At 52.6% G+C, this 26,058-nt stretch overlaps 9 protein-coding genes across 9 annotated transcripts; 3 read left to right on the forward strand and 6 right to left on the reverse strand. All coding sequences in view use genetic code 12, as the record gives it.

The window, feature by feature from the left end:
* Positions 1-377: 377 nt before the first annotated feature.
* AHA1 (Aha1p) lies at positions 378-1,394 on the reverse strand (the record flags this gene model as incomplete). Its single annotated transcript, XM_034158366.1, has 1 exon — positions 378-1,394. The coding sequence occupies one exon, from the start codon at positions 1,392-1,394 to the stop codon at positions 378-380; it is 1,017 nt and encodes a 338-aa protein (XP_034014634.1).
* A 747-nt stretch (positions 1,395-2,141) lies between these two features.
* PUP1 (proteasome core particle subunit beta 2) lies at positions 2,142-2,948 on the reverse strand (the record flags this gene model as incomplete). The annotated part of the gene is made up of 1 exon (XM_034158378.1): positions 2,142-2,948. One exon carries the CDS (start codon positions 2,946-2,948, stop codon positions 2,142-2,144), a length of 807 nt encoding a protein of 268 aa, XP_034014635.1.
* A 1,301-nt stretch (positions 2,949-4,249) lies between these two features.
* Positions 4,250-8,065, forward strand: DIURU_000541 (uncharacterized protein; the record flags this gene model as incomplete). The annotated part of the gene is made up of 1 exon (XM_034158389.1): positions 4,250-8,065. The coding sequence occupies one exon, from the start codon at positions 4,250-4,252 to the stop codon at positions 8,063-8,065; it is 3,816 nt and encodes a 1,271-aa protein (XP_034014636.1).
* Positions 8,066-8,694: 629 nt separating this feature from the next.
* Positions 8,695-9,033, reverse strand: DIURU_000542 (uncharacterized protein; the record flags this gene model as incomplete). Its single annotated transcript, XM_034158400.1, has 1 exon — positions 8,695-9,033. One exon carries the CDS (start codon positions 9,031-9,033, stop codon positions 8,695-8,697), a length of 339 nt encoding a protein of 112 aa, XP_034014637.1.
* A 396-nt stretch (positions 9,034-9,429) lies between these two features.
* On the reverse strand, positions 9,430-13,881 carry DIURU_000543 (beta strand repeat-containing protein; the record flags this gene model as incomplete). The annotated part of the gene is made up of 1 exon (XM_034158411.1): positions 9,430-13,881. One exon carries the CDS (start codon positions 13,879-13,881, stop codon positions 9,430-9,432), a length of 4,452 nt encoding a protein of 1,483 aa, XP_034014638.1.
* An 836-nt stretch (positions 13,882-14,717) lies between these two features.
* Positions 14,718-15,896, forward strand: DIURU_000544 (asparaginase; the record flags this gene model as incomplete). Its single annotated transcript, XM_034158422.1, has 1 exon — positions 14,718-15,896. The coding sequence occupies one exon, from the start codon at positions 14,718-14,720 to the stop codon at positions 15,894-15,896; it is 1,179 nt and encodes a 392-aa protein (XP_034014639.1).
* A 1,213-nt stretch (positions 15,897-17,109) lies between these two features.
* Positions 17,110-19,200, reverse strand: FAA4 (long-chain fatty acid-CoA ligase; the record flags this gene model as incomplete). The annotated part of the gene is made up of 1 exon (XM_034158433.1): positions 17,110-19,200. The coding sequence occupies one exon, from the start codon at positions 19,198-19,200 to the stop codon at positions 17,110-17,112; it is 2,091 nt and encodes a 696-aa protein (XP_034014640.1).
* Positions 19,201-20,533: 1,333 nt separating this feature from the next.
* On the reverse strand, positions 20,534-22,102 carry INO1 (inositol-3-phosphate synthase; the record flags this gene model as incomplete). Its single annotated transcript, XM_034158444.1, has 1 exon — positions 20,534-22,102. One exon carries the CDS (start codon positions 22,100-22,102, stop codon positions 20,534-20,536), a length of 1,569 nt encoding a protein of 522 aa, XP_034014641.1.
* A 1,985-nt stretch (positions 22,103-24,087) lies between these two features.
* DIURU_000547 (uncharacterized protein) lies at positions 24,088-25,458 on the forward strand (the record flags this gene model as incomplete). Its single annotated transcript, XM_034158455.1, has 1 exon — positions 24,088-25,458. One exon carries the CDS (start codon positions 24,088-24,090, stop codon positions 25,456-25,458), a length of 1,371 nt encoding a protein of 456 aa, XP_034014642.1.
* Positions 25,459-26,058: the final 600 nt, after the last annotated feature.

Genomic DNA, 26,058 nt, shown 5'->3' on the forward strand with positions numbered 1-26,058 from the left:
ATTCGGCATGCGGGCCCCGGATAGGGTCGCAGTGGAATATGGTAACAATACCAGGCCCCCCTAACCAGTCCCCTCAACTATCTGTGAGTCATACATGAGTATTACACTAGCACTACTAGTATTATCAGCATTGTTAGCATTATTAGCATTGTTTGGTGGCCGTCTACTTGTGGCTTTTATTATTTTGTATAGAGCAGTGTTTACAGTGGCGCGTGGCTAACCTGCGGGTAGGCTGGCGGAGCAGAATATTTATTTCGCACACACACATTACGCTAAGTACGCTAAGTACTGTGGGGTGGCAGGGCGGCAGTGCCATATACGAGGCTAAATAAAGCTCGATTGTTGGAGATAATGATAGAGGGTTTGTTTTGTTTTGTTTACAATACGGCGCCGAAGCCAAACGTAAGCTTGATCGCTCTCACGTAGTACTCCTCGAAATTGGCCCGCACCCGGTCCTCTTCGCCAATGGGCACCCCGGTGAATTTGACGAGCATGTTCGTCTCGGAGATCCCCTGCGACAATCTGATGTCGAGCGTGGCGTAGTGGCCGGGTTTCCAGTCGCTGAGGCGCCACAATTGTTCGATCTCGTGGTGGGGGTCAAGCTTAATGAATTTACCCAGTACGGCACCGCCAAATAATGAGAATTCCAGGCCGACGGGGACGGGGTAGGCGGGCATCACGGGGGTCAGCCGCGCCCAGGCGACGACGCGATCACGGTCGGTGAGAGTAATGTATAACTGTTCGGCAGTAGTGTTAAACTCGGGCTCGAGGTAGACACTAGCAGTGTTGAACACTTTGGTAGTCAGGGCCAGAGCCAGCAGAGCCAGCGAGCTATTTTTAGCCGCACCCAGCAGCAGCGCCCCCAGCAGCAGACCACCGGCGCTATTCTTAGCTACCACTTCTTCCTGGTTGGCTTTGGTGAATTGGGAGTTCACTTGGGTAGGGTCCAATTGGATATCGCCGGCGTTAGCAATGATTAAGTCCTTGCCAAACCGGGAAAGCACATCGCGGAGAGCGGGAACCAAAAGCTTCTTGGCGACGGCACGGAACCGTTCCGTCAGCGACAGTTCGTTATGGATATTAATGTCAAACTGGATCTCGTCGGCGTCGGTGTCGTAGGCCAATTCCGGGACGTTAATCGTCCCCTGGCACTCACCATCTTTATCCTTGGCTTTGAAACCAATGGTGAGGGCAAGGTTAAACAAGGAGATCACCTTCCCTTTCCGTTGGGACACGTCGACGTCGCCATCGACTTTATTGACCAGGGTGACCGCGGTCTCGGCGCCATCGCCATTCGCCTCAAGCCCCTTGAGCACTTGGTTGAAATACTCACGTGACCACTGCAAACAGTTCTTATCGACCCAGTGCCAGTTGTTCGGGTTGTTCACCACCATATTGTTGAGCGTGTGTTCTTGTGGATGAGGTTTGCGGCGCCGGCGCCTCCGATATATGTGGTGAAGTGCGCAGAAGGTTCGAGAAACCCTTGCCGCCGGAAGTGTCGGCAATTGGGGTAGGAGCAAGCATGGAGGTCTTTCGAATTCGATTGGAGTTCAAAGTGACTTTTTACCCTTCGTTATCATCATTGTATCATATTGTTTATGCTTCTAATTTCCCTTTTAATCCCGCTCTTTGCCCCGCCAATTTGCACTAGCCACCAGGTCGCACGGTATTTAGTGGCATGCGCCGGGCCCGCAATCAATTAACTCAAGCCTCATTTCAGCACGGAACCCCCCCCCCACCTTTCTTGATTTGGTGATTCTTTTTATATGATTTTAAAAAGAGTCTAAGCTTCATTAGGATCACTGTAGCATCGTTTGAAACTGATGTTTATTGCCCGTTACTGATAACAAACGATAAACACTATACGCCACATACAATTCCACTACGCTGCTTTTGTGGAGTTTGAGATATTTACTCCTCGAGACGTAAACGTCTCGGCGAAACCGCTACAGCCGTTAAATCTCTCAACAGCAAGAGAAACACAGTTTACGTCGTGTACAGCAATAGCCAATATACGATGAAGGATCAAACGATAAACGATAGTAATTAATAGTCATTGATAGTCGTATTCTGATCACAAATTTAATCCCTCGGGCTCTACAGTTATCTCTTTCTGGTCATGATTGGCATTATATACGAGTCTACGCTTCGACGTCGACGTCCATCCGATTAAACTCGACGATCTCCTCTTCCACTTGGCAGAGATCACGCACTTTCTGCAGCAACACCAACGTGGTGCCCCGGGCAAACTTGTACGAGCGTTCCTTCTCGCCCCGCTTGTTGGGGGTCAAGTAGTTGCGGTACAACTCGGCATCTTTACCCTTTTCCATCACGCACACATCGACATTAGACCCCGAACCCAAATCGTTCCAGATCCCGGCCTCAATGGCGTCAGCACACAACTTCACCGCCTCGTCCCGGGTCATACCGTCACGGTAGTGGGTTTCCAACACCGCCATCGCCGCTAACAGCCCCAGCCCAAGAGACTGGAACTTACCGATATCGGTGGAACCATGGGCCTGAACCGACATCAAATGGCACCCAGTGGGGTCCAGACCAGCAACAATGAGGTAGGCACCCAAGTGGCCCTGGTATTTGAACAAATGCTGCTTCAACATCGTCACGGCGGTGATCACTCGCGGATCACGGTTATTCGACAACGCGTGCAATTCCAAGTTCAGGGCGATGAGCTGGGTCACCATCTCGGTATCGGCAGCAGTACCGGCACCAGCACACCAGATTTTGGGGGCTAACCGGTGCAATTTTTCACAGTTTTTGTCGGCGACGATATCGCCCGAAGTGGCACGCGTATCGGCGGCAATCACCACGCCGCCTTCGAAAACACAACCAACAATGGTAGTACCGGTCGACGTGGCCTTGGGAGTGCCAAACCCATTGGCGGCAAGGTAGCTGTTCCGCTGGTAGTTGTCAAAGCTTAAACCCGCCATTGTCCCTTTTGGTGGCGTCAGTGGTGGTGCGGTGCGAAGTGCGAAGCGCCACCGAAAAACATAGCAGCAAAGACAGTATTGTGAACAGTGAAATAGGGTGTGTTGTAAGTAGAGGAAGAAATTGTAGGTGAAGTAAATACTGAATTAAATCATTGATATCAGATGGAATTGAAAAATCTTAAGAATGAGCAATTTTTTGCCGTTGCCAGGACTCGAACTACGGTATGCTGTATCATGTGCTGTAGGTGAACCAAATGAATTTCAACTTCAGATGTAACATTGGTGGGAAATGATGGGTTTGGGGACTTTCAAATTAAAGTTAATGTCATCAGGAACCCCAGTACCATTTACCCAAACCCTGGATGCGACGAATTTACCGTTTTCAGACCACTCCTCCCCCACGCTTACCACTGAGCTTATTTACCATTAAAGTTACCACCACTTAAGCGACGTACACTTAATCACTCTCTGAAATGTCCCACCACGTAAAATAAAAAGAAAAAGAAAAATGCCTCGGCAAATATATTCGCGACGTACACTTCTATAATAGGACGCCGTGCATTGGTCCAATGGCAAGACCTCCAACCGGTTTTAACCCTGGTGGCATAAACCCCGCCTTTCCGGTTTCTCCGACAAAAAAAGTGTCTGAGGCGGCAAAACTTCCGAGGCGTGCCACCATTTCGCCGCATTCTCTCTCCTTCATTGCGCTGTATGTTTCATCAAGCCCCGTATGGCATTCCATTGTTCGTTTCTCCGCCACAACGTGTTTTGTGACCCGACGCGTGTGCTGAAGAAACACGTCCTGCCAGTCCCCTCATCTTAGCTCTGATTTAAGCGACAATTTAGTTTTCCATGTCGACACCACCGTCATCTTTCGGCGTGCCATTCCCATGCCATTTTGATACTTCCTACATTCAACAACCGCGTCTCATCCACATTCCCTTCCAAATTATCCCCAATTGGGACAACTGCCATCTAATAACTCCTGATTTTTGACAATATTGAAAGATCCCATTCCCACTACACTCACCAGGTCCTCGATGGATTGTTTGAACACCGCATACTCCTCATCTCAAACTACTCTACTCTATCCACTCTCTCTCTCCCATCGAACACGTCACCAATGACACCAGCCACAGTCACAGTTTGCTTTAAACTACTGCTCTGCCATCTCTATACATCTACCATCTCTTTTATCATCTAAATCAATCATCTTCCATCTCTATTGTCTCAGATATCTCCCACCTTTCACCACCTACCTCTGTGTACTTTTCTCGCGCGACAGTTGGTTCGAGGCATATATGGATCGATACGGGTACACCGCCCCCGCCCGGGTCAACGTGTTGGTGGTCCCCGTCCACGACACCCTGGAGGACGACTTCGCCCGCTACCTCGCCCAGCTACGACCGTGCAACGAGATCAGGCTCTCCGACGTCCTGGTGGCCTCGACCCTCCACTACTTCAACCCCCAGGCAGCCCCTAACGGCCGCGTCATGTTCAACTTGTTGACGCTGGCGGTCGACGAGGAACTGCTATTTCTCCATGACTTTGAGCCCTTCCGCAAAACGTTCGTGGTTTTGGGAGTGGGGCGTTATTCTTCGGACCACACACCTTCGACTACTCTCGATAAGTTGAAAAAACGGTACCCGGGGATCCCCGTCCACAACTTGGTGCTCTTTGATGCCCCTACTCAGTCATCGGAACTGCAAGTGTTCACTTTAACTGACCACGAGCCGCTTACGTCGGCGATGCTGGTGATGAACGATGTCGCCCTGAACTTCCTCCAAGCGCTCGACGGCTACGCCCTGAGCTTTGCTAATATCACTCTCCGCAGCCCGGTGCTGATCAAGAATAGTCATACCCTCACCAAGACCATCAACCACGCCCACAAACGATTACTGGGTGGCTTCAAACCGCCGACGCTGAACGAACCGTCAAAGCTGAAACTGGCGATAAGACATAGTGGACGCCAAGCTAAGCTTATGGGTAACTTCTTTTTGCTTGCTGGTCGCTACCAGGACGCGCTCGCTTCGTTTACGGACGCATTGACCCATTTGAAGAAGTGCGATGACTTCCTCTGGCTCGGCCTGGCGTTGGAAGGCGTGGGCATTGCTTGTGTTCTACTCCAATACATCCACCAATCCTACCAGCTACAAAAGAATATCATTTGCAGCGTGCTCCACATCTCGCACCGTCGGTTCCCTTCCATCTCATCATCAACCCATACTCCCACAACGCCGCTGTCACCTCAGCCAGAGGGCGTACACGGATCTCGAAGACCCCTGGTGGACCTGCTGCTGGTGTCGACACTGCCGCGAGTGTCGATCTCGCTGACCCTGAGCTTCAACGCCGCTGACCTCCAACTGTTGGCGCTTCCCGAAGTCATCAAACTCGTGCTGTCGAGAGTGGTCCACTACTACCACCTAAGCATTAACGACCACGATGAGAACGTTGTCCCCGATGTCGTCTACGTCGACCTGATATTGCGTACCATCAAGTTTATGTTGGCGGTGTACCTCGGCGGTAACGATGTTAATCCTGATGTTCTTGAAGCCATTGTGTGTCTGAGACAGCTTCAACCGAAACCACAACCTGCTTCTTCGGCTTACTTCACTCGATCGGATATCCTTAATCAAATCGAAGGGGTGTTTTCCCTACTGATAGCTGACATCCATTTAGTCGATCAGTGTCGAATCTACCTGGTGTTGGCGCTGATGTATACCGATTTGGGACTCAAGCGTAAGCGGGCATTTATATTGCGCATCCTATTAGCTCGTTTATTGCTGGAATTGGAAACCCGTTCCGATGATGATCTCGGCCCTCTTCTGCTGGCACAATCACTCCACCAAATATTCAAGTTTCTATTTGATACCTACGCCATCCCCTACGAGGCGAAAGAGACTCCAAAAAGTTGGGCCCCGCTTCAAATTCCTTTACTTAAGCTTGGTTTGCGAATCGGCGAAGCTACCGATGACTACGAGTTTAGCTTACGTCTATGCAATCTTTTACTCTCCAAGTTTACTCACTGTTTAGGTGAAGAGGACCAAGCGAGTATCAGAGATAAAGTGACTCGCGTCGTTGGTACTCGCCCGGATATGGCGGCCGAGTACTGGGACCCTTACTTAGTCAGAGGGGCTCAGCTCGTGGCCGTAGGTGGTGACGACCGCATTCCGTCGCCGGAACTCCTTCGTCAAGGACTTGTGGGATCATCTCCAGCCAGCCTGATACCAGCACCCACCAAGACTCCCGAGCCCTTCTTTGATCCTTACGCCAAGAAGGAGCCAGCGAAGCGAGCCGACCCTGTATTCATCAAGGAGGAAGTGTACCAGCTTCGTGTCGAGCTTCAAAACCCATTCACGTTCCCCATTTACGTCAACGACATCACCATGGTTACTGATGAACCGGGCAAAGTGAGGACAGTGAATACGTGTGTGGCGCCACTGGCTCCAGGGACCACGATGAACGGCAACAAACATGTTGGTTCTGGAGGACTTTCCATGGGGGCGAAAGTGAGACCACCGACACAAATATCGGCGAAACTGCTTCGCCTGGTGAGTACATTGCTGATTGCCAGCGACGAAGTGCCGCAACTGTCTCCGACGCCGGCGTTGGTGGTGCCTCCGCAATCGACCGAGACGTTTGAAGTGAGCTTTGTGCCGCAAGTGTTGGGCAAAGCGGTAGTTACTGGGTTATCGGTGACGGTGGCTGGGTGTAAGAGTCAGACGTTTGCCATTGGCCATCCCAAAAACGTGGAGATTACGTTTCGCGTGATCCCACCCCAACCTAAGCTTCTGCTTACACACATGCTGGTGGCCAACGGCCTGCTTATGTTGATGGAAGGCGAGCGGACGCAGTTTAAAGTCCACCTCTCTAATTACTCTCAAGAGGTGGTCAACTACCTTCTGTTTAGCTTTTGGGACCTGACCATCGAGCCCTTAACCACTCATTTGGAACAACAAGGCACGCAATTACCGGCGCTGGAAGTGTATGAACTTGAATGGCTATTACTCAAGCAAGGTGGATTTCGCATCGTCAATAAGGATGAGATCATCAAAAACCATCAAACAATCGAACCAGGTGAACAAGTGGAAGTACAAGTGGAAGTGGTGGGGAAAAAGAATATGCGTAAAGCACGCATCATTTTGGAGTACGCCAACAAAGACGGCGGCGAAGCGTCACTTTTACGCTACGTCACCATCCCGTTATCAGTGCTGGTAGTACCCCTGGTGGAGATCTATTCGTGTGATGTGCTTCCGCTTTTCCGAGGTGCTTTTGACCATTATAAGGGAGGCTATGGCCAACTCGACCATATTCTGACCTTCTTAAAGGAGAACCCGTCGATTGACCCGCTGGAGTATTGTGTGTTCATTGCTGATATTCGCAATCCTCTGGGAGAACGGCTTGAAGCCACTTTCAACTGCCAATCGCAAACAGGAGTGGTGTCGCTTGAACCATATAAGCTGTGGCGGTTCATGTTCCCGGTGAAGAAGATCGACGCCAACCTGCTTGACACCGAGGCGACGATCCCGTCGTTGCGTAATAAGCAGTTTGTCAAGAACTACAACATGACTGACGAAGAGGAAATGCGTATGCGGTACGTGTTCTGGGTTCGCCAGGCGTTTTTGGAGCAGATTAGCGGGACCTGGCAAGTCACGTCCAACCCTAGGCTGGGGCTAATGGATGCCCGGCAGATTCGCCTTACACCCAGAATGGTAGATACCCTTGTACGCCAACCGTTTAAGGTGGAGTTGTCGATTGCTGACGGCGATACTAATGAGCAACTAACTCATCACGGCGACAGCGAGTACCTGCTTGAACTCGACAAGTTTTATTTGATCCGGGCGGTGATTACTAATGATAGCGACACTACCATTCATGGCATTTTGCGGCACACCCCTCAGGAAGGTACCGGGGCGCGGGCTAGTGATCGTCGCATCTTAATCAACGGTGTGCTTCAACAACCGCTTGGGCCCAAGGGGGTGGCTCCTGGGGAGTCACTTACGCTTGAGTTGGCGTTCCTCATGCTTGAGCGCGGGGAGTATACGTGGCATCTGGTGCTAGATATCGTCGGCCACGAGCTGGTGGTGAGCTTTGGTGTGGCTTTGGTGGCCAAGTAGAATTATGCATTTTATAGACCAAGAAACGTATAGAGTTTTACTTTACAGTAAACCGTCATTGACGTGTAGTAACCTAGAGCAAAGCTTGCACTGTATGCGAAATTCGAATGTCGTATTCGTCCTGTCGATGAGCTTAGTATCCATCATTTCCCATAACCTACTGGTGACTTGCTGGTGTTGCGGTCGTCCTTGTTCTGTGGCAATTATCTATTTGTAGACAATGGTTGTTATCAAGAATTCTGCTGGCCAGAGATCATACTGGCGGTGTCAGCGTCGTTCGTATTCAGCTACTCTGCTTCCCTGATTTAGTAAAGTTGCGATCTCCGCACCTTCCCGATTCAAATCTAAGGGGGGCCCCTTGCTCGCTTAGCACTGTTGCCCGCACACGAAAAGCCACAGTGGTACCTGACAACGGCTGCCAATATCCACTACTAGAGGCTATTCCTGATTCAGTAAAGCGGCACGGCGGTTGCGGAACACCGATACTAAAAAGGGATTACTGAGTCGGGCAGTGACAGCGACGAGCTATCAAGTATATAAGCCGGTGATGATTCCCACGTTATTTCATTAGCTATATACAAAACAACCCCGTCCACAGTCGCTGGAGTGGTTGGAGTTAAAGGAAGGAGCTATCTCCGGCTGTTGTCGAGCTTAAACGGCAACGGCTGGGCGCCCTCCAGCTCCAACTTCTCGATGTACCGCGCCCGCTTCAAGTCGGCAAAGCGCTTCTCCTGGAAGTACTTCACCCACAGCTCGACGCACTTGCCCTCAAAGTCCTGGCGGAGGTCGCCACACTGGGTTTTCACCTTATCTTCGGACTTGGGGTCGAGCGAGTTGTCGATGTTGTTGGCGGTGAGACAGGCGAAGAACTTGTCGCGCGAGTCCCAGCACTCCTTTCTCTTGCCCCGCTTGGGAGGGTGTTGCACCGCCAGCTCGTCGGCGCCGGAACTGCTGGAGAAGAGACCCATTGGATGGTGATGGTATGGGGTTTGGTTTAGTATTAGCGCAATGTGTCGCACTCTGGTATCAATTGTGTAAGTGATTACCTGCAGGAGCGAAAAAGAGTCCAGGGACACAGCACTGGTGCTCTCCTTATGGCTGATGATGATAATGACATGACGAGATGATATTTTGCATGGTTTGATTTTCTATTTGCATTGTTTGATTTTATTGGTTTCACATGGGTTGGTTTCATTTCCCCAATTCTTGGTTACATGCTTTGGATTTTACTAGTTCCTTTATGATTACACTACTCAAATACTCAGATACTCAGAAATTTATTAGACCGAAAAATTCAAAAAACCTAAAATTTAAACGTAAAAAAGACCACAATTAAGTGGTCAAGGGAGTGGTGGTATCACTCGTTAGAACAAGTAGCGGCGCCAGTTGTTGGAGGCAGGCTGGGTCTGCTGCGCGGTGTTGGCGTTGGTAGTGGGCTGGGGTTGTTGGTTACCGCCAGTTTGAATCACTTGAGTCGACACCAACGTCACCGTTTGCGGAGTACCAGCGTTTCCAGTCTCAGTCACTGTACAGGTAGTAGTGTGAGCGGTGGTGGGGCCGTTGGTGCACGGCTCGGTCTCGGTCTCAGTGACAGTACAAGTTTCTGTGGTAGTTCTATCGGAAGCCGGAGGACACGATGCCGCTTGGGTTTCGGTCTCGGTGACGTAGCAGGTTTCAGTAGACACCGCGCCTTGTTCAGTGACGGTGTCGGTGACGAAACAGGTCTCGGTGGTGGCAGCAGCACACGACAGCGCCTCGGTGATGGTCTCAGTGCAAGTGACGGTTTCACCACCAGCACCCGAAGCGGTTATCGTCTCGGTGCAAGTGACGGTTTCCGCAGCACAGGTAGAGTCACCGAAGATGGTAGTGGGCACGGTAACGGTGTCACCTGAGGCAGTGATGGTTTCAGTGCAAGTGACGGTGTCAGCAGTGGGGCAAGTGGTACCTTCACCACTGACGGTGGTAGGGACAGTCACCTTCTCGAAGCAGGTGACGGTCTCGGCGGCAGGGCAACTAGAGCCTTCAACAATAGTCGTGGGCACCGTCACGGTGGCGCCGGAGGCAGAGACGTACTCGGTAACAGTTGCGGCAGCACCGGCGGAGGTTTCGACCACCGTGACCACGCCACCGGATTCAGTAACGGTTTCGGTACAGGTGACAGTCTCAGCGGCAGGGCAGGTAGATTCTCCACCAACAGTAGTGGGCACGGTCACGGTAGCTCCGGACTCGGTGATAGTCTCGAAACAGGTAACGGTGGCAACAGCAGGACAGCTTGAACCCTCAGTGATGGTGACGGTTTCACCAGGAGCCGTGACGACGTCACCAGAAATGGTCACCGTTTCACCCGGAGCAGTGACGACAGCACCAGATTCAGTGACGGTTTCAGTGCAAGTGACGGTTTCCGCAGCAGTACAAGTGGAGCCTTCAACGACGGTAGTGGGGACAGTCACAGTGGCACCGGACACAGTCACGGTTTCACCGCCAACGGTCACAGTTTCACCAGGACCAGAAACGGTGACGGTGTCAGCAGCAGGACAAGTGGAGCCTTCGACGACGGTAGTGGGGACAGTCACGGTGGCACCAGATTCAGTGATGGTTTCGAAGCAGGTGACGGTCTCAGCGGCAGAGCAGCTGGCGACAGTAGGGACAGTGACGGTCTCGGCGACAGTAACAGTGGCGCCAGAGAGGGTGACAGTTTCGCCGCCAACAGTGACAGTTTCGCCGCCAACAGTGACAGTCTCACCACCAACAGTGACGGTTTCAGTGGCACCAGGAGCAGTGACGGTTTCTCCACCAACGGTAACGGTCTCACCAGGAGCAGTAACGGTAGCACCCGATTCAGTCACGGTTTCGGTACAGGTAACAGTCTCAGCAACGCAAGTAGAGCTTCCGAATACAGTAGTGGGCACAACTTCACCGGAAATAGTTACAGTTTCACCACCAACAGTCACGGTTTCGCCGCCAACGGTCACAGTGGCACCAGAGAGGGTGACGGTTTCACCACCAATGGTGACGGTTTCACCAGGAGCAGTCACGGTTTCACCAGAGGTAACAGTCTCGGTGCAAGTGACGGTCTCAGGGGCAGGACAGGTGGTGCCAGCGAACACGGTAGTGGGGACGTTGACGGATTCGGTGACAGTGACGTTTTCACCGGGGAGGGTCTCAGTGGCACCAGGCACGGTAACGGTCTCAGTGACGCCAGGAGCAGTCACTTCGCCGCCAACGGTGACGGTTTCGGTAACGGTAGCGCCAGCAGCAGTTTCAGTAACAACTTGACCAGGAACGGTTTCAGTAACAACTTGGCCAGGGACAGTGACAACCTCACCAGAGATGGTAACAGTGGCGTTTTCACCAGGCAAGGTCACGGTCTCAGCGGGGGCAGTAACAGTTTCAGTGGCTCCAGCGACGGTCTCGGTGGCACCAGCAACGGTTTCAGTGACGGTTTGACCAGGGACGGTTTCGGTAGGTCCAGCAACGGTGACAGTGGCATTTTCACCAGGAACAATAACGGTCTCAGTGGCGTTTTCACCAGGGACGGTAACGGTCGCGATTTCAGTAACGGTAGAGCCGGCAATGGTCTCAGTGGCACCGCCAACAGTGACAGTTTCAGCAGGTCCAGGGACAGTAACGGTTTCACCAGGAGCAGTGACGGTCTCGCCGCCGATGGTGACAGTTTCACCAACAGTAACAGTGGCACCGCCAATAGTGACGGTTTCGCCACCAATGGTAACAGTTTCAGCAGGTCCGGGAACAGTAACAGTTTCACCGCCAACGGTAACGGTTCCACCAGGAGCGGTAACAGTTTCAGTCACACCGGGAACAGTAACAGTTTCACCACCGACAGTGACAGTTTGTCCAGGAGCGGTAACAGTTTCGCCGCCGACGGTCACGGTTTGACCACCGACAGTGACAGTTCCGCCAGGAGCAGTGACAGTTTCAGTCACACCAGGAGCAGTAACAGTTTCGCCGCCAACAGTAACAGTTTCAGTGACGCCAGGAGCAGTGACAGTTTCGCCACCGACAGTAACAGTTTCGCCACCAATAGTGACAGTCCCGCCAGGAGCAGTCACGGTTTCAGTGACACCAGGAGAAGTGACGGTAACTTGTTCACCGGGTAAAGTAATGGTTTCGCCACCGACAGTTACGGTTTCTTGAGCACCAGGCACGGTCACAGTCTCACCACCGACGGTAACGGTTTCACCGGAAACAGTGACACGTTCGCCAGCAAGGGTAACGGTCTCAGTGATGGTAGCTTCGGCGCCAGGGACGGTGACGGTAGCTTCACCACCGGGGACGGTAACGGTAGCGCCGGGAGCAGTCTCAGTGACGGTGTCAGTGGCACCAGCGACGGTCTCGGTGGCACCGGCGACAGTGACAGTAGCACCCGGCACAGTTACTTGTTCACCAGGAACGGTAACGGTTTCAGTGGCACCGGGCAAAGTCACGGTTTCACCAGGCAAAGTTACGGTCTCAGCGGGAGCAGTCACCGTCTCAGCAGGCGCACAAGTGCTACCTTCAACGACGGTAACGGCTTCACCAGGGACGGTAACAGTGACTTCTTGACCAGGCAAAGTCACGGTCTCGGCAGGAGCACCGGGCAAGGTCACAGTCTCGGCGGGAGCAGTCACAGTTTCCGGAGCAGGGCAAGTAGTGCCTTCGACCACAGTGACTTCTTGACCAGGAGCGGTGACATTAACTTCTTGACCGGGCACAGTAATAGTGCAAGTCTCCGTTTCGGTAGCGCCGGCAGCGGTGACGGTTTCCGTAGCGCCAGCGACAGTGACGGTAGCGGCTTCGCAAGGAGCAGTGACGGTGACTTCTTGGCCAGGAACAGTGACAGTAGCTTCATTACCAGGGACAGTGACCGTTTCGGCTTCACCAGGAACAGTGACCGTTTCGGCCTCGCCAGGAACAGTAACAGTACACGTTTCGGTAGTGCCAGGAGCAGTAATCGTCTCAGCGGGAGGACAAGTCGAGCCTTCGACGACGGTGGCAGTAACAGAAACGGTTTCAGTGGTAGTCTCAGTGGTAGTCTCAGCGGCGGTCTCGGTGGTAGTCTCAGTGGTGGTCTCAGTACACGTTTCCGTGTGCACCTCGGTTTGGTAGACGACCTTAGTCTCCACCAGCGTCACCGTTTCCGTAGCCGTCGGCTGGCATTCGCCTTCGGTGTCAGGGTGAGGAGGACCAGGAGGACCAGGCGGCTTTGAGTGGGGCGGCTTCGACGGCCGGGGGTGCGGCGGTCTCGAGTGCTTCGTCGGCTTCGTCGTCGGCGGGTGGGTCTTGGTCTTGGTGTACGACGTCTCCACGATACACTCGCCGGAGATGGTGGTGGTAGTAGGCAGCGGCACGTGGTGGTGGGTCGGGGAGCACTTGTCGTTGGTGCACTTGGTGTAAGTGAGCACCGTAGGTTCGGCACACTCGACGACCCAGTCGGTAGTGGTGATCACGGTGGGGATGACCGTGGGCTGCTCGTCAGTGGGAGCAGCACTGGTGTCTTCAACTGACGTCAGGTTAGTGTAGCCCCAACCGGTGGAGGACAAGCTGCTCCAAATCAGCTTCAGTCCAGACGACTCAATGTCCAGGTCCAGAGAGTAGGAACCAGAGACTGTAGGTTCAACCTCAGACGAACCTGCTTCAAGAGAAGACTCTTCGGTCGAGTAGATATCGGTGGTAAGGGTATCACAGTCAGTGGTAGTACCAACATCATCCAACGCACTCAGGATATCGGGGACATCGTGGTGGCGGAAGTTTCGGGGAAGGTTGTGGGCATGAGTTGCCACAAGCCCCGAGACGAGCACGAGAAGGGTCTGGCGCATCTAGACGAGAACCACGAAGTTGAGCGATAGGAGAATGGAAAGAACCAGAACTGGGGGGGAGATAAGCTGGATATTTATATTCGGGGCGCAAACTCTATTTCAGGCGTAGATTGACATTTGAACATCATAAGCCAGCCTGGTTTCCCACCCCAATAGTCCCTTGCAAATGTGCGGGTTATGGTTTAGACCGTGCTTGTCGCAGAGCACAAGCGAGCCTTCGCTGGCGGCAGATGCCCTCCTCGAATCCGGCGTCATTGTTGCTGTGACAATTCCATCTAGGTTGCCGCCCGCTTTTGGATCTGGTGTCGCCCTGGGCAACCCCTGATCGTCCGTACCCCTGGGCGCGGTTAACGGGGTGGTAACCTCGCCACCCCTGCGACAATTCACCCAACCAGAGCATCAGTAGCAAGGCCAATGGCACATCAAAACAATCAGAGCAGCATTAGTCCAATTCCTTTAGGGTTCATGTCGAGTGTCAACGCCCGTCATCATAGAAATAGGGTTGTAGACGTCGTTGATGGCGCGTTTCATTCACATCACCCACCGTATTATCATATTGATCGTTTCCGTCGATTTCGCTTCCCAATTTTGCCACCGAAATTAAACCCGAGTCTATTTCACCAGCATGTCAGTTATTTTTGGCTCTGGCACCAATTTTTTTCTTTGGGTGTTTTGCTTTCGCAAGGCGATCTCTCGCAAGGCACACCGAGCGGGGTGTATGAGCGCGGGGATCTGCCACCGTGCGGCGTTAATTTGCAGACACGGCAGGCGGCGGGCGGCCTAAGCCATCGCGTCCACCTGACTCATACTACACAACCCATTGATAGACGATTGACATGGTCGCCGACACGCTTAGTGTATCCCCCGGAGGCTCGGGCGCCACGCTTGCCGAGTACGAGATCCACGACGACTCCCACTCCCAGTTCCGCGTCGTCCAACGGACGACACTGAACCTTTCCATCGCCTCGATCTCCCTCGACGATGAGCGCCAGTTGCCAACGATCAAGGTGCTTGGCACTGGTGGGACGATTGCCCTGAAAGGGTCTACGGGCTCCCAGACGGCTGGCTACAAAGTTGATTTGACCATCGAGGAGTTGGTGGCGCTGATCCCCGACTTGACGCTCACGGCGAACTTGGAGTACGAACAGGTGTTTAACGTCGACTCCAAGGAGATCAACAGTGAGGAGTTGCTTAAATTGTACCAGAAGGTCAAGGAGGGGCTCAAGGAGTATGATGGTATTGTGATCACCCACGGTACCGATACCATGGAGGAAACGGCATTCTTCCTTCAGTGCGCTATCAATACCGATAAACCGATCGTTCTCTGTGGCCTGATGCGTCCCAGCACCGCCATTCTGAGCGACGGGCCCATGAACTTGTACCAGGCGATCTCGATCGCCTCTGACCCTTCCAGTCGGGGCAGAGGGGTGCTTGTGGCTTTGAACGACCGCATTGGCTCTGGCTTCTACATCACTAAGCTGAATGCCAACTCCCTCGACACGTTTAAGCTGGCGGGTCAAGGATACTTGGGCAATTTCGTCAACAACGAGGTCCACTACTACTACCCTCCCAGCAAACCCTTAGGGCTCGTATACTTTGACGTCGACCCCTTCGATGCTCCCGAAGACGTGGTGATCCTCTACGGCCACCAGGGCATCAGCAACCGCGTCATTGAGCTCATCTTGTCGGGGCTGGCGTGTCTGGGGCTTGTGCTCGCCACCATGGGCGCCGGGCTGATGGCCGACGCCACCAACGACTTCATCGCCACCCTCACTCGCAAACTGCAGATCCCCGTGGTGTACCTGAAGCGGCTGATGGATGGGATGGTCCCCACCGCCGCGATCCCTCGCCACGCCACCAATAGAGCTACGGGCGAAGTATTCCCGTACACCAACGCCATTGCTGGCGGCTACTTGAACCCGCAAAAGGCCCGCATCCTCGTCCAGCTCTGTCTCGCCCAAAACATGGACATTGCCGCCATTCGCAAGGTGTTCCAGCAAATGTACGGGGGCTAGTGGGAAAAACAGCACTAGACAATGACGACTTTGTCGCCCCGCTGGCGGCCAGCAGTCACAGATTCACTAATTATTACACTCATAGAGTCCTCACTGTTTTTTTTTTAGAATTTTTGAGTTTAAACTTTAGTAATTTAATCAATAATTTAAACTCACGAGTGTGACCAGTACTAGGCTAAATTAAGCTCAACCATTATTCAATTAATTACACCTTTTTCAAACAAAACCACGACGTCTTTGTCACCCATCGGGTTCACCTATTCATTAGGAAACTTCGAATTATTATTTATCATATGAAATTTAGGTTTGGGTTGTGAGATTAAGGTGGTTCCTTGCGTCGATCCCCCTGGCACCGCCAATCTCCCCTTAAGGGGCTGGGAGACACATATTCCTGATTGTGATCCCCGCTTATCTCTGAGACCACCGCTAGGATGAGAATGCTTTTTTCTATTGTCAATTATGTGGTGGTGATGGCCATGAGCATCGTACCCCACCAAAGCGTAAATTACGATAGTGGCCAAATAGACTCCCAAAACCCAACTATTAGTGTTTACATAGCTGCAAATTATTACTCGTAATGTTTATTATTGACTTACTGGTTATTCATGGGTGCATTTCGCCGAATCGGGGGGTCCATTTCACCGTTTGGGGAACCACATTCCCTTCCATTACGTCAAATACGAACCATGGGTTATGTTTGCTGGTTAATTCGGGAATGGGAACCACCAAACTAATGTCTAATGTTGCCACCTCTCCCACTCCCATTCCCACCTTCCATTCCCCTAACCACCAGCCCTTCTTAGCTTCTTGATTCTCGGTGGCTGGTGCCTAAGTATTACAAAAAGAGTCTATGGCTTTATCTCTACGGGAGCCGAAACAGGCGCCTTGCTGCCTGAACATCTTCGGTAAAGAGATATGATCGCCCGGCGATGAGCTTTGTTGATGGCAGTGACCGGTGTTCCAAACAGCAAGTTATATACGGGGTAGATTACCTAAAATAACAAAAAATCGCCCCGATGTGAAGTTATAATTAGAAGGAGCCGATGACGTATAACTAGTCGAATAACCAGTTTACGAGCTAGCCCTCGAATTTGGAACAAAGACGAATTGGAAAGGGCTAAGCTGAGTATAATTTGTGGAGAGGAAAGTTTGCTACTTGCTTTGTTCGGTCATGTCATTTGCTACAAAAATAATGGTACGGCCACGGGAGTCCTCACGACAGCAGCTTGTACGCCTTTTCCACCTTGTCCTTGCACGACTCCAAGATCTTCTTTCTCTGCAACTTTTGCGCCAGGGTGACGTAGCCGTTTTGCGGGGTCCACTCGTCGTCCAAGAGGACAATGTTTTGCAAGAGCTCGATCCCCTTGAGCCCGTTCTGCTTACCGGTAGCCAAAATGGTTTTGTACACGGCGTCGTGCACCTTGGGGTCTTCGACAAGCGCCAGCAACTCCTTCAGCTTGGCCTCGTCCTTGGAGTAGATCCCTTCGTCGGCGAGGAACAGGCGCAAGTTGTTCTCCTGGGGCAACACGATCGCCACCGGCTTCACCCGGTTCTGGTCGGCGTAGCAGCACAAGTTGAGCACCACGGGGTTCAGGCGGTACACCAGCTCGAGTTTCTCAAGGGCAATGTACTCGCCGTTGAGCGTCTTGACCAAGTTCTTCTTGCGGTCGATAATCTTCAAGGTGCCGTCGGCGTTCCACTCGCCAATGTCGCCGGTCTTGAACCAGCCGTCCTCGGAAAACGCCTCCGAGGTCTCCTTTTCGTTCTTGTAGTATTCCTTGGTGATGCAGTCGCCCTTAATCCACAACTCGCCCTGGTTGTTCTTGGCGTAGTAGCCGGCTTCGGCGACGTCGACAAGCTTACCGGTAAGCGAGCCAAGAAGCGTCCCCACGGTGTCGTAGGCGAAGTGGTTGTGGTCGACAATGGTGGTGTTGGCGCACAGTTCCGTCAACCCGTAACCAATCAACATCGGCGCGATGAGGGTGGAGATAAACACCTGGCCGTCGCGGGAGATCGGCGACCCCCCGTTAAGCACCACCCGCAACTCGCCACCGGTGGCCTGTTTGATCTTCTTAAACACGACGTCAAAAATGCCGCCGGGGAGACGGTAGTGGTTCAACGTCTTCTTGGCGGCGAAAGCGGCCCAGAAGATCTTTTGCGCAAACAGCGGCTGCTGCTTCACTTTGCCGATAACCCCCTTTCTCACCAGCTCCCACACGGCAGCGACACCGACCATAATGGTGGGGCGGTACTCGGCCAAGTCTGACTGCGAGTTGCGCACCGACACGTCGGTAAGCGTTTTGACGTTGGCGTAGCCGAGACACGACCCCCACCAGAACAGCATCAACTCAAACATCAACTCGAAGATGTGGGCAAGGGGAAGGAAGGCAATCACCCGGTCGCCGCGGAACACCAAGTCGCGGCCAGCAACGGTGGAAATACCCCCGAGCCCGCAAAGCATCATCTTGTGGGTGATCACGACACCTTTGGGAGGACCAGTAGACCCCGAGGTGTACATGATACACGCGTACTCGTCGGTGGTGGGCAAGTTGAGCTTCGCCTGGGACTTTTTACCCAAGGCGATGACGTCATCGTAGGAGTAGAACTTGATATCGGGGCGCACCTCCTTGATCTTGTCGATGGCCTGTTGCGCTTCGCGGGCCAACTTGCCGCCGGCGCGTTTGTCGTTGGGGTCAATGGGGTCGGAGTGGATGATGAAGCGGATGTCCTTGGCTTCCTGGACGGGTTTGATCAAATTGGGCAAAAGCACGTTATCGGTGTACACCCCGTTGGATCCCGTTTCCACCATCAGGTGGATCAAACCGGACTCGCCCAAGGTGTCGTAGGCGGTGACCACCGCCACCGACTCAAACGCCGCCGCCAAAAACGTCTGCATCCACTTCGCCAGCGTCAGGGCAAAGATGTGGAGGCGGTCCTGGTGGGGGACGAGCCCCACTTCGTGCAACCCGCGCGCGTAGTCGTGGACAAGCAGCAACAAGTCCGGGTTCAGGATGCGGTGGTAGGGCAGCTGTTCGTAGTAGAGCCACTCCTTGTCGACCTTGGTTTCCTTGCCGTTGACAACCTTGGTCACTTGCTTAGTTTCCGAGTGGATCTCGATCAAGTCCCGCCACGCCATGGCGGCGATGTTGCCGTTGCGCTTGACACACTCCTCCAAGAACTCGGGGATGGTCGACGCCTTCAGGTCCTCGGGACGGGCGACGCACCCGTTCTTCTGGGCGGCGCGTCTGCGTGGGGCGGTCTCGCCGGGCTTCGCTTCGCCCACAGGCACGGTCAACGGAGTCATCGTGGGGAGAGAGGTCAATTGATTATTGAGGGGGGGTTCTAAGCCGAGGGGAGCAAAAGGATTTATAGTAAGTGACCCCGGGCGCGCAGAGTGGGGAGCGAGCGCGGCCGGCTCCAGTTATGTGCAGGAGGGTGTCGCCCGCCAGCGCTCAGTGTCGATTTGGACACCGCCATAGTGGGGGCGGAGAGTACTGGTGCGGCGGGTGACCTCCCCGGGTGCGCGGTGAATATGGTAGGGGCCCTGCTGCTGACATTACCGCATCGGGGCAGGGCCCGCTCGACGAGAGAATTTGTTGGGCCCGCCACTAATCATATGCTCGCCGGCACCTGCGTGCTTCCGTCCCGGCACCCACCACACTAACAGGGAAGGCTAGTATACGTACTGTAGACTGAATTCCGTCCTCAGGGAAAACACCCGGCACCCTAGCCAGGCCGAGGATGGCGAAGGGTAATTGGTAGATGTGGGGAAGGCCACGGGATAACGTACGATGCCGAGATAACAGTGTTTTGGGGAGAGAAATTACTGGTAACTAGGGGGCGACGGCTGGGGTAAGGTAGGGGCTCGTGGTGGTTCAGATACGGGGTCGTGTGCCCGTTAATTGTGTCGTCTGGGGAAGCTGGTGGGGGTGGGGATGGTGGCGTGACAGCCAGCGGCGTCCAGGGGCCCCCGGCTTCCAGGCGCCTTGGTGCCGTCCCCCATCACATGGCTCGGCCAAAGGGAAACGACAAGGCGTCTTGCTACTATGATTTAATCAGTAGAATGAACATCGATCATAACAATCGTGTCGACGGAAGCAGTGACGATGGGGTTTGTCGATTTTCTCGGCTTACCCTTAACTACTCCCCAAGCGGTGGCATCATTTGGCGATTTATAAATTGCTGTCCATCACGATACTTTTGCTGAGCAATTGGAATGGGATTCAAGACTAAGATTATGGTCCCACTTTTTTTCTGATCTCTTCTTAGGGTGTTTATTGTGGTGATCTCTGTTATTATATGGCCTGGCTTGGCCGGGGTTAAGATTTAGGGTGCGGCACACGGCTGGCGCGCAGCTCAGTGCAGCAACCAGCCATAACACCGACCACCACCAACAACGCAACGTGGTAGAAAAATCACTGATTTGACAAACTGCCTAGTTTTCTATCACCTGAAACAGACAATGTCCCCTATCTGTGTTTAGATGTCGTGTTTCTATCAGTGTGATATTGATGTTTGGTGCCTCGTCGTTAGTCACAGGAGTCAACGCACGCGTGCGTTGGCGAGTCACCTTTACACCCCCATTGAGTCATCCTCCAAATACACTTATCCTATGACATTACACATTATGTACAAACCTAAACCAATCTCTCCTCGAATCTGAGCTCGTTGTTGATGGGCAACCCCACAAGCAATCTGAACAAGTTTTCGAGCGCCTGTCTCTGCTTGTTCAACCCGTTGATGGGCTTGAAACCGGGCTTGGCCAAGGGGGCCTTGAGCCAGTACAGCAACAACGTGAGCACGGGGTAGAAGTCGTGGTACTCGGCCTCGTCGGCCTTCTTGTACGACACTCTCTGGAGGAACTCAGCAATCACCACCAAGTCGATGATCAAGGGGGTCGCCAAAAGCGAGTCTTCACACACGTTGTGGATCGAGATCTTGTTGTGGCCGCCAAGCATCAACTCCGAGTAGTACTCGTCCATGGCAACCTTGGAGTCGCCCACGGCAGGCAAGTACTTGATGACGATGCAGTGGTCGATCAGCTTGCCCTTTTCGTCGTTGTACAAGATCTGGTTCAGCTCGATGATGTCGTCAACCACCGACGCCTTAGAAATTTCCTTGGACCGGAATTGCTGAGGAGCCAGCAAGTTGAAGCCGTCGTTGTTCCCCAAGTGGTTGTACAGGGCAATCAGCACGGGGCGGATACCGGCGTCGACGAGGAACTGGGCCAAAACCGACTTGATCTTGGTCTGGCCCGACTTGAAGTCGTCACCGCCGATGAACGAGTTGTGCTTTTCCGCCAATTCGATGATCCCGGGGACAAACGTGTTTTGAGGAGACCCATTGATGTAGGGCACTTGTTCGAGGATACAGGCGATGGCGAACACCGTCGAGGGGGCGATTTCCGGGTGGTTGTTCTTGGTGGCTTCCAACACGTTGTCGGCGGTGTCGTTGACACCAGCAGCGACCTCGGCGTATCTCTCGGTGTTGGCGGTCCACAACACGATCACCTTGTCCAAGCCGTTTTGCTTCTTGAACTCCTTGATGTCCGATCTGATCTTCTCGACATCGGCCCACTTGTTGTCGGTCTTAACTTCGCCGGACTTGGCGTCGACGTTGTAGACGTTGTCGGCACGTTCCTTTTGGTTCATGGCGATGAAGTCGGGGTAGTAGATCGAGGGCAACGGGGTCATCTCCTTCAAGTAGGGCTTCAACTTCTCCTGTAAAGTGACGTCCAACACCTTAGCCCGCTTCAGAGCCTGGTCAAGAGGCAACTTGGAGATATCCCAACCGCCAACGACGAGGTCGGTGGGGTTCACAAGAGGAACAATCGAGTTGAACGGAGCGTAGACGTCGTTGCCGGTAGCGTCAACCCCAATCTTGATCGTCGACGATTGAGTGACGGAACCGTAGAAGTTGGGCTTGATGGTGCCTTCCTTGGTCTCGAACGAGATGTTGTGCTTGTTAGCCAAAATCAGCGACACCAAAGTGGTACCGTTGTTACCGCCCAAACCCACGAGCATCAACCCGGTCTTGGGTTGTTTCAAGTCGACCTTGAACTCGTAGTCTTGCTTGGTGGGAGTGACGGTAAGCTTACCCGAAGCGTCGGTCTCCACCAACGAGTTTTCGTAGGTGAACTTGGTCACCAACGTATCGCCGTTGTTGGTGGTTTTTTCCGAGGTGTTGAATTGGATTTGCTGGGCCATGGCTGAAAACTGAAGAACTGGAGGAAGGGAAACCAGCTATTTATATAGTAATTTGGCAGAGGGGGAAGGCGGTTGCCCACACACATGAATATGGTACCGGCACGCCACACCGTGCATATTTTCGGCGAACTTCGGCGGAAACACATGAGGGTAATTGGTGGGACTATTTAGGCTGTGAGTGCCATCTAACTACCACTAGACCATTACTAACACGTTTATGTATCATTAAAGCCCTCTTCTTTAGGTGATTCCCTCCCAATTTCCTGCCAATTTTACCTCATCCTCGTTTGTTGTTGGCCCCTATTATGCTTGTGGCACGTGCGCGTTGCCAATATGTGGGTGCGATAAGCAACCCCTCAGCAACACCAGAAAAGCAACGAGATCGGGAGAAACAAGAGCCGCTGGGGTATTGGAGTCAGATTTAGTGATGGTAGGCGACGTTTGCTGGTTCCGGATATACCGGCTACCCTCCTTAAAGCCCTCTTTTCTCCCGACTGCTGCCTTGACGCACGTTCGCCGAACGTGCGTTTGTTGGCCGATATCCCGCATGAAAACTTTTTCCCCGGGAGAGCCACGTATAGGGTTACACGGCACCCCGCCTGGTAACTTTACTCGTCAACCAGAGATATACGCGTTTAATCGATTGGGAAGCCTAAGGAAAATATGAAACAAGTGAATTGTTTCTCATATAAGCCTCCTCTGGTGAATTAGTATGGTTCTGATGTTAGCAGTATTGATCTTCCTCATTATTTACAGCTACTTCGACGGTGTGCGCATATGGGCCCGGGGAACGCGCCGATTGCTGATCCGCCAATCACGAGGCCAGTGGCGGTGCGGAGACATTCCCAACCCCTTGGCTACAGTAGCCTCGGAAGCCATCGATTCGGTTGGCAACAAGGCGGAAATTTACCAATTCTTTCACAGAGTTGATTTAGGTTTTGGCATTGTGACTCGGGTTTCGCCGAAACCTGGGGCACCGTCGTGTTTGTACCATTTCTACGATATCTACGAGATTGAGTCCTGTAACACCAAAGAAATATATCACAAACTTATAATATTAATCGATTTACTTTTGATATGGGTGTCCTATTTGGAATAGATTTCAGACGCTGAAATTTACTCGTAGTGCTCGATGACGTCATCGGTGCTTCTTTCACTCTCTTAGGAGAAATATACACCATCACCATACCTTATATGGTCAAATTATAGCTGTTTGGTAAGCTTGGCCTACATGGCTTAGTCATCACAACTACCAATCCACTATTGTCAGAGCATCATTCGTGTACCAGCCACCAATTGTAACTCGTCACTACGGCATGTACTGGCCCCCCAAGCCTAAACCACCCCCAATTGTTCTCATTCCCCGACAGTGCATTGTTTACACCTACTTGTATAATGCTTAAGCATCCACCTACACCTGCTTCAATAAACTTCTGGCGTATGTGTCCCCCCATTGTCTCGATGTGCGTAGTATCACTGATCTGTTTACTTTGTCAATGCCATTGTCTCCAATGAGAAACCAATAAACACCAGCCAACTCGTAAAACTCGCCTATGGTTTCAAAGCCAGCAATTCAGATTGATCGGAAACTGCTACCATTCGCTCAATTGACCGATCCACTACATTTACCAGCTTGAAATTCAAGAAATTGGTGTATGCGATGCTCATCACGCGAAAGATATAGCGGCAATGCCGTGAAAGCATTGACGTTGCCTCGACGTTTCTTCTTGGCTGCCTCTACATCTCTCGCGTGGGACGCCACCCCCTCTCTCAATTCGAGCCGAGAAACCAGCCATGGCCAACGCCCCTGTGGGCGCACCTATCTCGGGCACTTTCACCAGCCACCTCCCGTCTTCAGTGAATTTGTTTTTCGCGGTGCGACCCCAAACCTGCATATAGCCTCGTAAGTGGCAGTACGGGTGCCATAGGGCCACCCTCCTTATCCAATTGAGGCGAATCTAGTCTTGGGCCTCTGCCGCAACACAATGTGGCTCCAACGGTACCTAGCGTCGTTTGCGGTGGTGCTACCGCTTGTCGCCGCCTACACCGTGCTCGACTCTCGAAATGGCATCGCCTGTGAGCTTCTAAAGGCTCCTGAACCGATAAAGCTCGAAGCCAACGGCGCCGCCCTGTTGGTGGCGTTTCGCCTCAAAAACCATGACGAATACCACCTCCCGTCAGCTACCGAGTACCGGGTGGACTACCAGGCCCAGAAGTGTGATTTTAATTGGCACGAACGCTTTTCTGGCATCGAATCACTGGGGTTCCATATCGAGGATTTGGTCGACAGTGACGGGCGGGTAACTATCCTTGCTCAAGATATTTTGGAAGGGGATGACTCGGGAATCATCTGTGTTGCTGCCTCGCAAATTACCGATGAAACTCGTGAAGTTAGAGTCCATTTTGGTTCTGGTTTGACCTGGACGGAAAAACGGTACGCTAAAGTGCTTGCGGTGGTTGTAATTGTTGGATGGCTAATGGCAGCGTTTCTTAGACGCCATATTAAGCAATACCGAGGCGTTTCTTTGGTCCTGGAAGGGGTAATCCACTATGTACTCCTCCCGTTACTCATTGCCGTAACCGTCCGGTGGCTGTGGCTTTTCCTTCGCGGAGTCATCAGTATCTCGCTTGATCTGTGGTTAGCTCTGGTCATCAATCAGAGCACTTTGAAAGGGATGGAGATCACGAGAATCATGGCGATGATGCTGTTATACTTTTTCTGCTGTGGCTACGGTACTTTATACTACATCAAGGGTGACCATCCAGAGTTCCAACGCATGCCTGATAACCTCTGGCTTTGGGGCCGCAGCCGCTTCATCTGGCTCATGGCCCTCTCCATGATCATGCCCCTCACCGACGTGCTGGCGCTGCCGGTGAAGCTCTTTGTGTTACCCGTCGATGCCTCGTCAGTGAACGTGTTCCAAGCGATTGCGTCTTTATTCTACGGGATGATTGGCTTTGTCGTGTGGTGTAAGACGATATTCAACTTCTTTAAGACGAGCCGCCAGCTCCGCCAGTTCCCTGACGCCGTGCCTACAGGAAATGGGAATGAGATTGCCGCTAAGTTTAACAAGCTGATGATGGTGGTGCTTGTATTCCCCATGGTATTGGGGATATTAGGCGGGATCTTAGTGGTGCCTACACTTGCTCTGGTGGATGTGGGCAGTATGGGAGACCCTGCTGCCTTATTTGAAAAGTTGTGGAGCAGTCGGGGTTGGGCAGCGATGCTGGTAGTGGCTCCTCTTTCGACCTTAGTTGAAGTTGCCGTGGTATACTACTTGTGGGTACGCGATAACCACGGGCTTGTCCTCCAAGGAGATGATACCGTGTTTGCCGAGTCCAGTGTCGACCATTAACCTGATGAACGACATTACTCCGATTAGCTCATTTGGTCATCTCTTGCAACAATAACCACTTCTAACAAATATCAATAAACACAGCTAGTCACGTTTTGTGCCACACCTCCTTCTCCTCTGAAAACACATATCAGACAATATCAATAAACACAGGTGCAGGCAATCACGTATCCCGTCGCTATTCTCGTACCACACCTCCTTCGCGATGTCGAGGACCCCACCCTCGTACGTAAGTCACGTCTTTACGGGCTTGGCGGCGACACAAAGTCGAGTCATGCCCACGGTCCCCCCCTAGCAACCTATCTCGCTCCGCATAGTTTACGGGCCCCTCCAGTGGGTACTGTCTTTTACTATCTTATGGCTAAGTGGTAGATAGTTGTGGTCGGTGACGGATCAATTGGAGCCGATGATCGGAATGCTAAACTTTAAACTGGGTTCCGACACCGATCGTGATCGGAGGCAACGAACCCCAGTCCGTGTCTAAATTATTTTAAGCCCCCGTCTATTATTTCCAACCCCCAGGCGTATTTTCCCTGATTCTGTTGGCTTAGCCTCACCCTAGCAATTTTTTTCGGTGCCGCAGTGCGATTTTCACACGGG

Source organism: Diutina rugosa (genome assembly GCF_008704595.1).
Source record: "Diutina rugosa strain CBS 613 chromosome Unknown scaffold55_size80579, whole genome shotgun sequence".
NCBI lineage: Eukaryota > Fungi > Ascomycota > Pichiomycetes > Serinales > Debaryomycetaceae > Diutina > Diutina rugosa.